The sequence below is a fragment of the Poromitra crassiceps genome, assembly GCF_964638095.1.
Source record: "Poromitra crassiceps genome assembly, chromosome: 12".
In the NCBI taxonomy this organism is placed as follows: Eukaryota; Metazoa; Chordata; class Actinopteri; order Beryciformes; family Melamphaidae; genus Poromitra; species Poromitra crassiceps.
Window position 1 is genome coordinate 23819134 of NC_139632.1, and position 13454 is coordinate 23832587.

A 13454-nucleotide genomic window follows, 5' to 3' on the forward strand; every position below is an offset into this window, starting at 1 on the left:
CCATCACCCGCTCACGAACGTCCTGTTTGCGCTGTACCTGCGCGCCTCCGCCGCTCCACGTACACACAGGCCATAGAGACTACAACTAGGAAGTCCATCCACATGCTTTAGAAATCGTCCGCCAAGCTGTTGAAAGTCGAAGTTGTGCTGCTCACTATTTCAGCATCCTTTTCCCAGCAATAGGAAAAAAGGAGAAGCCCTCCAAACAAGCAAAAGTTTTCCTCTGACTAGTAGCGAAAAGAGGAGTCGACATGGATGAAAAGGACATGTTTGTTTGATTGGGGAGGAACAAGAAGAATGACGAACTCATTCTTCACATGGTAAAAGAATGATAACATAGCACTTTCTTGTTTCAGAAAAGGACACGGGGGGAAACGCCACAAAAACTCTGTGAAAGTTTGAGGCAGAACCGAACGGGCTATGGCGCGGGAGAGTGAAGAAGCCGGGATGGTCAAAGAGGGTTCAAAAGTGAAAAAACAAAGAAAGAAGAAAAACAAGGAGAACAAAACGAGGACCGTGCACGCCAACACACTGTATGACCACGCCAAGGGAGAGGACAGTCCAAACCGACACTATGCAAACAATAAGATTAAGACCACCAAATATACTCTTCTGTCTTTCCTGCCCAAGAACCTTTTCGAGCAGTTCCATAGGTTCGCCAATGTTTACTTTGTTTTCATCGCATTGCTGAATTTTGTTCCAGTTGTCAACGCATTTCAACCAGAACTTGCCCTGGCTCCAGTGGTTTTCATTTTGTCTGTCACTGCCATCAAAGACCTATGGGAGGACTACAGAAGACACAGATCGGATAAAGAAATCAATCATATGGACTGTCTGGTCTACAGCAGGTAGGCCCAAGTACACCCACCAGTAACATTTCAACAGGTTGCAGACATTGTTAGCGGTTGCTATTCTTTCTGGGGTATTCATACTAGTCATTCCTTACATCTTCTCACATCACAACTGCGTCTGGACACAGCTCATGTCATGAGGTCAGATTGCTTCAGATGAAAACATTTTACGACGTTCTTGCATGACTGTGCACTGTCCCATTAAGCAGGAACCCTAACCAGCCTCTCGTATTCATCCTTTGTGGGTCCAATGGTCCATCATGGCAAGAAAGGTACATGACAGGCCTCAAGAGTAAAGATGAGGAAGCCCTCAGATCAACAAGCACATTTTTATTCTACACCATGTCAAGCAAACCCTCTGGTTAAATTGACACCTATCACCCTATCCACACATTTCTCGGAATACTAGGGGAAAGGCTTTTTGTGCACAAACAATGCAGATTTTACCTGGAATTTAGATGCAGTCATACTGTACAGTACATGCAAGTCAACACTGCCTTGCAACCTGTTTGTCTTGAAAGGTTTCTCTACTCGTCGGCTCACTAAAATAGTGTGCCTAGCCTACCTATTTTCCCAGAGTCTGTGTCGTGTGTGTGTGGAGAGTGTATTTGGCTAATGAAAAGCAGCACTGTCGTCCACGTACAGAGCATAATTCATGGTAATCAAAAGGCTCAGTGTGTAGTGGCTCCACACTTTTAGCTAAGTCTTGACCCAAGTTGTTCTCAAGGTTGGACATAATTGAATTTTCTCCTGCTGATGTGGTCAATATTGTGCAAAACATTTCCTTTCTGAAGCATGTAACACCTCAGTGTAAACCAACATACAGTACAGCCTTAACCCCCCCCCAGGACCCCCACACCCCTTATTTCTTTCTCTTAGGTTAAACAAGTGGCCAGTGACTTTATGGATCATTAAGTCTTTTTCTAGAAGATATTTACCGTAGCTAGCTGTACTGTGTGTGGAAATTACCAGATGAACCCTTGTCTGATAAATTACATTCTTCACATGGGCAGTTTTCACATAGCAAAGTTGAAGGTACCTTATATTTATGATGGAGGTAATTCCAGTTTTATCAAAAATGCTAATATTTACAAAATATGTATTATAGGAATGCAGCCTCTTGTGCTGCTAGGTGCTTCTTCTGTCCCTTTTACGGTAATTTGTTATGACTGATTTACTTTACTGGATTCCTCCTTAGCCTACAGTAGATATTGCGGCCCCCTAGAAAGATGTAGCTAGACATAGTTGGGTGAATCGGTCCTCCTGGACTCATAAATCACACTGGCATGGCATGTGCTTAACATGCTAACATCTGTTGGCGCTGTCGAGAAACAGTCCTGGTCACTGAACAGCACAATAATTTATGCTGCTGGTGTTTATCTAAGCTGGTTGGTTTATACTTCCACAATTACAAAATCAATAGGTGACCGTGCACTGTAGTAGCCTTGCTGTGCTTTGTGTTCACGCACAAGGAGGTATTGCAGTTTTAATATGACACACAACTAATACTACAGGACCTACAGCAAGTGGTGAAAACAATAGATTTTCCTCAAACTTTGAAGTGTGCCCTCACTTGACTTTTCCTGTGTTTGTTTCAGTGGATGTTAATCTGTTCCCGTTCTACAGATCTGTTTGGCTTCTGTTTCCATTCAAATAAACAATTAGATAATGAAGCAATTTATGTTTTATACCTCGCCCAATTTTCCTTGGCAAGGGTTTAGAGATTCCACATAAAAAAGTATCAAGAAAGCTGGGATTTACTGGGTTAGAAGTAGGGATGCAACGGTATGAGTTTTTGACGGTATGATAACCTTGGACAAAAATACCACGGTTTCACGGTATCGCGGTATTGCGGACCATTTGTGTTTTTACAATAGCCGAAATATTCCCATACAGCCGACGTCGTCTTTTTAGATGGGGGAAAGTTCAGGGGGGTCCTTGCAGCGAGGGGGAGGGGCCACGTAAGCTGCACTCTGCAAGAAACCTGGGCACTTTGTTTTGGGGAAACAGCTGATACCGTGGGGAAGGTATGACGGCAAATTTTAGTGGTTTTGATACCGTGACGTTTTCAAACCGCGGTATACCTTCAAACGGTATACCGCTGCATCCCTAGTTAGAAGTCGAAACCTAGGCTGATATTTGCAGCAACCAGCTATAATATTCATAGATAGATTGGTATGTTTATCTTATGGTTTAAGTGGGCTGTGTGAATTCCAGGTGTGAAGCCAAAGATACCAAAACCACATAGACATCACATTAACAGTATAGTAGATTCATGCACATTAACATGTATATTCACCTGCCAGGATGTCTGCATATTTGCTAACAACAATAACTTCAACCATTTTATTGTGGTTTGGGTGTTTTTTTTGTTTTTGTTTTTTGATGTATTATATGTTTTACCGTAGTTCCCAATGATTGTTCTCAGTAACTAGATTTTTCTTTTTGCCACCCAATGTGCTCATGCTGTCCTCAAAGGTACCGTACATTCTTATACGGTACATAGAAATCAGTCAAGGCTAAGATTATGTTCTCTATTGCGTGATCATCTCAGATGCTGTCACTGAAAATCAGCATACTGTATGTTTGATTCGGCCTGAAAGTAGAAATTGAAGAAAATGTACAAGGGACGTTAATGCTGCTTATTTGTTTAAACTCGGCTACGCTAACATTGCTTGCCAGCTTCAAGCAAACCCAGGCCCAAAAATAACTGTCTTTTTAACATCGGCTCATTTATCTCATGGACCTCAACACTCCGGGGTCTTTGATGACAGATCAGTTAGTGTCCCTGACTAGAGATGTGTTTTTCTTGTCATAATATTTGGCCTCTTTCAGTTATGGGCTTGTGTATTGACAGTGACACCCTTAGGCACTGAAGCTGCCTCTCTGTGTCATTTTGTAGGTTATTATACAATAGAAAGCTGTGCACATATTTAAGATTTGTCTGCTCTAATCTTTGAGCGTTTCTTCCTTGTTCTCAGGGCCATGAATCTGATGTTTTGAAGCAGGGGAGATGGGAAATATTTTCGACAATTACGATGACCAATAGTTTGTATTGTTATTATTGCCCAGGCAGTGTTATCTGTCCTCAATTGATTTTCTTCCATTTCCCATCCCTGTCTGACTCTGTTTATCATAACCTGTTTGGGCTTAAATGGGACAAGAAAAAAAGTCTTCACCGACATATTTAATGTCTGCCTGTCTGTCTGAGTCTGTTTCAGAAAATATTTACTACTAGAATGAGTCATTAGCCCCTATCAGACACTAGGCATCTTGGGCGCTATGCACGCTCGATTCCTAGGCTCGCCCGCTGCGCAGGCTCACGGCCTCGCCCGCCCTGCAGCTCGCATATGCAGCTCGGCCGCTGCGCGGACTCGCCCGCAGCTCGGCTGTTGCGTGGCCTCGCCTGCCCCTAGTCTCCCTCTCTCTCTTCCTCGGTCTCTCTCCCCCTCTCTCTCTCCCTCAGTCTCTCTCTCCCTCTCCCTCAGTCGCTCTCCTTCTCCCTCAGTCTATGTCCCTCTCTCTCTCCCTCAGTCGCTCTCCTGTGTGTGTCACTGATGACATCAGTGATGTCACAATGCCTATGTATGACATCACTGATGACATCATCAGCGAAGTCATCAGTGACATCATCATTGAACTATAGTCTTGTGTGTGTGTGTGAGTGAATTTATGAAGAAGGTCCTTGTTGACCGAAACGTTAAAAATAAATCAACTGGGAGCAAGTCGAGCAGTGTGCGGACTCTATTTCTTTTTATATGTGAGTGAATTTATGACATCACTGATTATGTCATCAGTGGGACAGGAGAAACAGACAGAGCCCGAGCTCCCTTTTTATATACTGACTGATGATGCAGTGAAGATATCCAGACGTTACTCGGATGAGGTGTATCGTATGAACACAATTGTCCGTTGTTGTGAGACCTGATTCAACGGACATAGTCCAGAGTTCTAGGGTTTCCTATAAGCGCCAGCTGCCAGCTAAATGGCCATACATGAAAACATTTCCAGTCAGCTACATTTTTTTTTCTTTTTTTTTTTTCAATGATTTTTATTGAAGGACAGATGAACAATCAACATTAATTATCTCCTTCAGATTTTCTTTTTTTTGACAGCAGATGCCCCTTCCCCCCCCCCCCCCCCCATTCCCTCCCACCCCTACCTTGAAAGACCCTGATTCATACTGGTTCAGCGAGTGTATACTCAATTCTGATTCCGAACAACAAAGTAAAGCACATCAATAATTCACAACAGCAAAATGTATGCACACACACCATAGCAAAGGATAAAAATAAAAAATAAAAAATGAATAAAAATAAATACAGTTATACAAGTAATACAAATAATTTTCTCATTCCGGGGGGAGTGTTTGAAGGTCCATAAAGTAGTCTATCATGCCTTGCCATTTCTTATGGAAATGGTCTACAGAGCCCCTGAGAGTGAATTTAATTTTTTCAAGCTTAAGAAAAAAGACACGGTCTCTAAGCCAAACAGTGGATGATGGTGGCTTAGGGGACTTCCAGTCTAACAGTATTCTGCGACGAGCTAATAATGATGCGTAGGCCACAATATCAGCTTGTTTAGTCAGCTACATTCTTACTGTCACAAATAACGGCAATATTGCAGTAGACCTTATTCGATTGACGTCACTCACGTACTGGCATGCCCACCGCCGCCATATTGTCGACATAGCGCTGCAGCTCTCAAGTGACAGCCTATGTGGAGCAGCGTTTATAGGAAGCTAGCCGCTGTTAGCGTTACCTGTATCGTTCCAATTGTGTTCGGATGGTGACCTGCGTTATGCATGGCTGTAGTAATGACAGCAATAAAGTCCCCGTGGTTTGTTTCTATCTCTACCGTCCTCAGACGTGAAGGGAGCGAGACTGGGGATACGTCAGCAGCACAGGAGATGTGTGGATAGTTACTTAGGAGAGACAAGTGAAACTTTCTGACAGCTCCTCACAGCAAAGTCTGTTCACCCCGTTCTTTTGTTTATTTATTACAGGCATTAACGGCAGCATACAAACAACAACTGTGGGTTTTTTATTGCTGTCATCACTATCGCTATTTTGTAATAATTATAATAATAATACCTTTATTTATATAGCGCTTTTCAAAACAAGTTACAAAACACTTTACATACAGAATAAAAAAGGCAAAAGGCAGACAATACATAAAATTGCATACAATTAAAAGACACTAGGTAGACATAAAATATACATGTAAAAGTGTAATAATGAAAAACGGAGAATAAAACAATAAAATCACAATGAGATCAATAAAAAGCAAGTCTAAAATAGTGAGTTTTTAGACGTGACTTAAAAGAAGACAGTGTGGTCGCTTCCCTGATCTCCTCTGGGAGGTCATTGCATAACCAGGGAGCCTGAACAGAGAAGGCCCGGTCACCTTTAGTTATAAGTCTGGATGGAGGAATGGCCAGGAGTGACCTCCCAGAGGATCTCAGGTTGCGGTTTGGCTGGTAGGGGTTCAGGAGGTCAGCTATATATTCTGGAGCCACTCCTCTACAAGCCTTAAAAGTGATCATTAAAATTTTAAAATCAATTCTAAAACGAACTGGGAGCCAATGAAGTGATTTTAAGACCGGTGAGATATGTTCTCTCCTGTTGGACCTGGATATGAGTCTAGCTTTATTGATGTTTTGTTGTGTGAGACAGGAGAAAAGTGAATTGCAGTAATCTAACCGGGATGAGATAAATGCATGAATGACTGTTTCCAGATTTCTAGTGGATAAGAATGACCTAATTTTTCCATGTAATGGAACAGAAACGACAATAAGGCTGTTACTAGTTGTCAGCTGCAGCGCTGTGTGCGCGCAGGATGGTATGTCAACAATATGGTGCCGTCCAGGGTTGGCGAATAAGGTCTATACCGTGTTATAATAGACAAGCCAGGTGCGGTGGATGGCAAGGAACCGCCACAACCGTGCTGTGTTGTGTGTAATTCAGAGGTGTCACTTCGTGAGATGGCCTCGTGTTGAATCACATCACTTCTTCCCACACACAGCGCAGCCCCTCCTCCTTTGGCTGCGAGCGGAGACAGTAGTTATTGGTATGCAAATTGGCATTGTGACATCAGTTATCCCAACCCCTTGCTACGATTTTAACCCAGCTGGACATTGTATAATGCGCTAGCGGCAGTAGCAGGAAACCCTGGAGTTATGGAGGGGTTTGCTATAAATAAATAACTGAGTCAGTTCTAGACTGTTGTTTTAGCTGCAGAGATATGCATTATTTAGCAAATTTGCTAGCAGGTCAAATTTGTTCAGAAATATACCCTGGTTACCATAAGCAGAACATCAGAAGGTGTTTTTCCCACATCCCTGATGAAGAGTGCAGCAATGTTTTCTCTTAAAGCTCTGCTGAGAGTTTTGACATTATGTAGTGTTCAGTACAGTCTGTGACTGTAGCACCATCAATTCATCAGAAGAACCATCAGACACCCTAAATATAGAAAGCCCTGGTGAGACTTTCTACTACAATGTTGTGGTGAGAAAGACAATGCAGTGTCATCATCTCTGTTTAACCCCGTCTAAAGGTCTGAGTCTGTCTTCCCACTCGTCTGTATGTAATTATTTGTGGAGATTCAGTTCCTGACTGTCAGTGAGTTAGTATTATATTCCTGTTGAGATAAATATTTTGGAAGTTCCTCACTGTTAGAGCTGGGAGAGAGAAACGGGACAGAGGAGCTGGATTCAAAACACACGACATAAGTTATACATAAGGTATCAAGCTCATTACATGTACTCTCCTGATCTTCTTGGGTGGAAAGCAGAACAGACGTTGTCCCACAGCCCGCCATATTGTGCCTTAGATATTTCCCCAGGATGGATTCTTCTCTTCTCTAACCAAGACTAGATGTGTGCCTGCTCATCTCCTGGAGAATCTTGCGTTTGATGTATAATGCCAGGACTGTGTTTGTGTAGTCTTTCAACTTTTGGATAATACGAATCTCCTCTTTGATCTCATTCTGGGAGTGACTGAAGTTTACTATCAATTATTGAAAACAATGGCTCCGCATTTTGCAAACCGCAACCAGCAGCTGTGTGTCTGTTGTTCCTCTGGCAGAGCGGACCGGCGCTATGTGGAGAAGTTCTGGAAGGAGGTGCGGGTGGGCGACTTCATCCGGCTACGCTGTAACGAGATCCTCCCCGCCGACGTGCTCCTGCTGAGCACCAGTGACCCGGACCGCCTGTGTCACATCGAGACGGCCACGCTGGACGGAGAGACCAACCTCAAGCAGAGGCAGGTCGTCCGCAGCTTCTTTGACCTGGTGAGGAAACTGCTGCTCGCTGCCTTTCTTTCTTTCTGCCTTGTCTTCATTGGGCTGCATCACCTGACTTTTTGGTTTGGATAAGCTACTTAATATGTAAGGACTTCATTTTGCCTTGAACCTTTTGGCATGTTGTAGAATGACAAAACCTGCTACAATGTAGTGTACATAATCACTCTAAATTAATTGGGACAGTAAAGTCAGATTGAAATAGTTAGGCTGATATTTAACTAGTTGTACTCATCAAACTTGATTGACTCTTTAACAACAAATTAAGCTGATTGGGATGCAGCATTTGTCCTTGTGCTGGTGTGTTCAGCTGGCCTGCTCTTTGCTCATCTGAACAGACAGATTACTAACAAACACTAAAGTGTGAAAAAAGCCACAACCGTTTCAATTTAACTCTTCAGGATATGCTGTCTGTATTTTGAAACTTTATGGTTGAACGGTTGAAGTGTTGTGTGCAACCTATTTACACAGCAGATTTAACACTAAACCAAAGCCACATTTCTACTTCTGGTGACAAAAATGTGTTAGTATTTAAAATGCCGATGCAAAGAGTGAGATGTTCTTATATAATGCTGTGAAACAGTACTAACACTAATCTGCTTTGTGCTTCTTCTGAGTCTATCTGGGGAGTTCTCATGCTGTCTGTCCCATGCAAAGTAAATGAGTGTGTACAGTAACACAGCAAATGCTATGAGGGGTAATAATGAAACGATATGTTGATTAGAAATTCTGAACACTATTATATTGAGGCATTTGTCTATTTTTGTTTTGAATCAATTTAGTCAGTAATGTTCAATGCAAGTTATGTTCAGTGACTGATTAAACAATTGCCCATTCTGTTTGCAGGATTGTGATTTTGACCCCTCAAAGTACAACAGCGTAATTGAATGTGAAAAGCCCAACAATGATCTGAACAGATTCAGAGGCTACATGTGAGTATTTTTTTTATTTAGTGTGTTGTTTAGTAGTAGTGTTTTTAGTGCGTTTGCTTTAGCTTTCCAACTTATGATTAGGACTTGAACAATTCCTCAAACTTGTCAACTTGATTTTATTTTTATTTGTTTTATTACACAACCATAAAATACATAGACAATAGATACACAAGAACAACTAACATGGTAACCAAGCAAATTACAAAAGACAATACCTATACAGTACATACACCTATACAAACATACATACAAGTACATACATGTTAGATAACATTATATAAATAGTAAGACAGATTACCAACACAAAAAAGACAACCAACATCAAATGACCAATAGTTAATTTCATCCTATCAGTGTTTCCGTTATCTGGTAAATGCTGGACTTTTACCGTTAAAATTAATCAAAGTCTGACAAATTAAAATCTCCCGGACACCAAGTCCGGTGAAATTATCTCCCTCTAAACACAATTTGAATTGTAATAGGTTCAAATTAAATTTCCATACATCTTCTTTTAAATAGCCAAGTGAATATTTTTATGATGTGTGAACAAACAACATACATTACATTTAGGCTACATTAGGATGCACTTAACTTGCCCACACACCTCAACTGCCACCATGAAAAGCAAGTATATCAGAAGTCTGATATCTGATTTATACCGCTTTCCTTGAGTTTTTCATTGCTCACATTCAGTTGTGAAAGTCTTAAGTTATGTTTTAATTGTGTGTCTTTGTGTGCAGCGATGATTCCGCTGACCTTTCAGCCGTCATGATCATACTAAGACTTTGCGTACACTAATGCAGGCTATCAGCAGCAGAATTGTCGTTTAGACAAATCTTCATTTCAAGACGTACATACGTGATTGTTGTTGTGTGCAGCAGAAGTGTTGAAAGTATCCAGTGCGTTGGATCAGTTGCATCTCAATTGCTCCGTCTAAGGACAGTGATTAGACCACTGATGGGGATGGAGGTCAATTCTCAGCTGAGTGTTAAAATGACAGAGGAGCCACTCTTTGTGAGGATGGACTGACCGTCTCCTCTGGACTAGTTGCGTTTCCTTACTGTTGGAACTCTTACGGTATCGTGAGAAAGGAAGAAGGCTTGACTACCGGTAGTTGATCTCATGATTTGCCCCAGAGGAACCGTATCCTGATTCCTACTGAATTAATGTGTTTGTCTCTCGGAATATTCGCTCATGACTGTTTCACTAATCAGTGGCATGTGACCAGTGGCGTCCATTATCCTATCCACATGTAGTGTGTTGTATGGGTCCACCAGTGTTGTCAATGAAAAACTTGAGAAACCAAAGTGCCACGGAGTTTCTGCTCGCTAAAGCTGTGATTTTACTCTTGGATAAGCCCTGTCATTAGAGTAATGCAGTGGAAAATGGATTATTTGATTGTCTGTGAAATGTAAGTCATTACTTTTTGATATAATGAATGCATTGGAGAGTAGAGTTACTTTGCTGATAAACATACTATATTATTAAACTTGTCATGTTTATCAATGAGGTGCACCACCATGTTTGCATTCCCAAAGTTGAGGTAAACCTGGAATCGTGCTAACTGTGTCTACTCCGTGTCTCATTGTCCCGCCACACACTCAGAAGTGTTGGATACGTTTTTGTGAAGCCGAGGATGAGAAATGTCCTTTGAGCTTAGTGCAGGGGCCTGGCAGTCAGCTGACCTGAACCCACATGACCATGACTTAGCGGGTCTGAAGGAGAGCAGAGGCAGTGGGCGCTCAGTTGCCGGGCTGCAGTGGAGTACAGATCAGGGCCTTGTCTCAGCCGTGTTTTATTACATTACAGGTCTAATTACCCAGTCTAATCTGGCTACCTTGCCGGGAGAGAAAGCACTCTGTGTCTTAGAGTGTGATCAATTTGGTGAACAGTGTGAGCTATGAACTAGGACGACCTGTGAACCATGGCTAACGCCTCCAAAGAGCCCAGGGACACTCTTATTAATCTGGGTGGTTGGGATGTGTCAGTCTGCCTGCTGTCAGAGGCCAGAGACTTAACCTTCCGGTTAGTAAACATGCTGACAGGTGCATGGCTGCATGGCATTGGAGAAGCTACAATAGAGCTTTAGATGATGAAGCATTGCTCCCGGCTAAGGCTTGTGGGCTATTGAACTAACACACTTGTAATCCTTGATTTAGTAATGGGATTAAGGCTGATGTTAAAAGCTCAGCTCTCTCCCACAACAGGCACATAGCACGTGGCCTCCGTTTAGTACGGCTCAATAATATACATCTCGCTTTTTCTCAAAAAGCTTTCGCTAAGAGCCGCTTGAACGCTCTTGGTGGGCCGGCTAAGAGCTGCTTATGAATTCAAGCCTTCTATGATATCGCCTTTGATGAGTCTGACGAGCTTTTAAACTTGAGATTCTGAAGCCAGATCTGAGGGTCGGTGATAAAGCAGCGATTTGCCTGATCGACTCTTAAGTCCTAAGGGGTTTGCCAATAGAGTTGCAGTGGGGCAGTAGTAAGGTCAGTGGTTGCGTATCAGAGGGAATTTGTGCTGAGATAAGGCGTCCTGCTGAGGGAAGACCATCATGCTTTAGAGTGTGATCGATTGAAGTGCTCAGCGGAAATAAACGGATTTTGTCTTGACTGGACTTCCCTCTTGGAGGAATTCATTTCATTCTTTCTGAGAGCGTACTTCATCAGTAGATATATCCCTGGGCGTCCGGGTAGTGCAGCGGTAGATTCCCTGCCTACCAACACGAAGGTTGCAGGTTCGAGCCCCCGTGTTACCTCCGGCTTGGTAGGGCGATATAGGCACAATTGGACGTGTCTGCGGGTGGAAAACCGGATTAAGGGTATGTGTCCTGATCGCTGCGCTAGTGCCCCCTCTGGTCAGTCTGTTTGGGGGGAGGGGAACTGGGGTTAATACTAATAGCGTCATCCTCCCACGCACTACATCCTGCCGGTGAAACTCCTTGCTGTCAGGTGAAAGGAAGTGGATGGCAACTGCACATGTATCGGAGGAAGGAGGAGCTAGTCAACAGCTCCTCCCACCAGATTGGCAGAGGGGGTGTAGCAATGACCGGGACAGGGAATTGGCCAAGTACAATTGGGAGAAAACGTGGGGGAAAATCTGAAAAAGCAAACGATCAAAAGATGATAAAATCACTAGATATATCCATGGCTTGCACCCTGGTCTAAGGACAGTAATCATTTTACCTTTGTTTTGCTAACATTTTGGGCAGGCTCATCCAGTTATCTCTTTAACTTGACTTTGACAGAATCCATCGAAGTGGCAAAAGAGATGGTCTTTACAAAGCCAACCTCCTGCTGAGAGGCTGCACCATCCGCAACACAGAGGAGGCAGTGGGGATAGTGATCTATGCAGGTTGGCTCCAAAATAACCCCCGTCATCAGCTTCCATATTTGATCCCTACCAACTACTGCTAAAGAATCCAGTGTCTTTGCAGGTCACGAGACCAAAGCCATGCTGAACAACAACGGCCCTCGCTACAAGCGCAGCAAACTGGAGAGACAGATGAACGTGGATGTGTTCTGGTGTGTGATCATCCTGCTGGTCATGTGCCTGTTTGCTGCTGTCGGTGCGTAGCAGTTTAAGAGTCATGCAAAGCGTTGTGTTGGTAAGCTTTGTGCTGCAGCAGAGAAATAAGCTATTTAAGTCCCGTTTGGATGGGAGTGTACCATGCTTTTATTTATTTACAGTATATCTCCTCATTTCAATGTTTACATGAGATGACCTTGTGGTGGTGCTGTTCCAGGTCATGGGCTGTGGATGTTTCAGTATGGAGATAAGAGGCCCGTGTTTGACGTTCTTAGTCCAGAAGGGACAGACTTATCACCCATCTTGTCCGCTGTTTATCTCTTCCTCACTATGATCATCGTCTTTCAGGTAGGAACCAGAGAGAAGATTAATGAAACGAAGCCATCATGACGTAAAGATATACAACACAGCTTTTTCAATATGAGATATGTCTTGTCCCACTATATACAAACATATCTATAAATAGAATAATTTTGCAGTAGTTCATGCAATGAAGAAATCTATGCATGTGATCTCTAGATCATTTTGTCATGCAGGATAATTGGGACAATTGAGGGGAAATTGCTTAATGCTGTAAATCATCTTTGTATTACAGATCAAAATAAGTAAAAAACTAAAGTACTGGCTGGCTGACAGTTATTGATTGTGGTTAATTTTTTGTTTGCATGCTAAAATGTCACTTAAAATGTCATGCTGTCATTCTGAAAAATGTCAACTTGTTTGCCTGATATCAGGTCACCTTACAAACAGTAACCGAGCTTGGAGAGCCACCAATATGGCCAGACATTACTTTGATACTGTGTTTAATAAACAGATGACTTCATTACTGACTCAATGTATGTCC

At 42.6% G+C, this 13454-nt stretch overlaps 1 protein-coding gene across 1 annotated transcript in view; it reads left to right on the plus strand.

Moving 5' to 3' along the window:
* Positions 1 to 420: 420 nt before the first annotated feature.
* atp10a (ATPase phospholipid transporting 10A) overlaps positions 421 to 13454 on the plus strand; it is a gene marked incomplete at both ends in the record, with an annotated part of 38572 nt that continues 25538 nt past the window's right edge. The window contains 6 exons of the mRNA XM_083647280.1: positions 421 to 848; positions 7937 to 8141; positions 8997 to 9082; positions 12330 to 12436; positions 12519 to 12650; positions 12828 to 12958. Of these exons, the coding sequence (XP_083503406.1) occupies positions 421 to 848; positions 7937 to 8141; positions 8997 to 9082; positions 12330 to 12436; positions 12519 to 12650; positions 12828 to 12958 (1089 nt within the window). The remainder of the gene's footprint in view (positions 849 to 7936; positions 8142 to 8996; positions 9083 to 12329; positions 12437 to 12518; positions 12651 to 12827; positions 12959 to 13454) is intronic.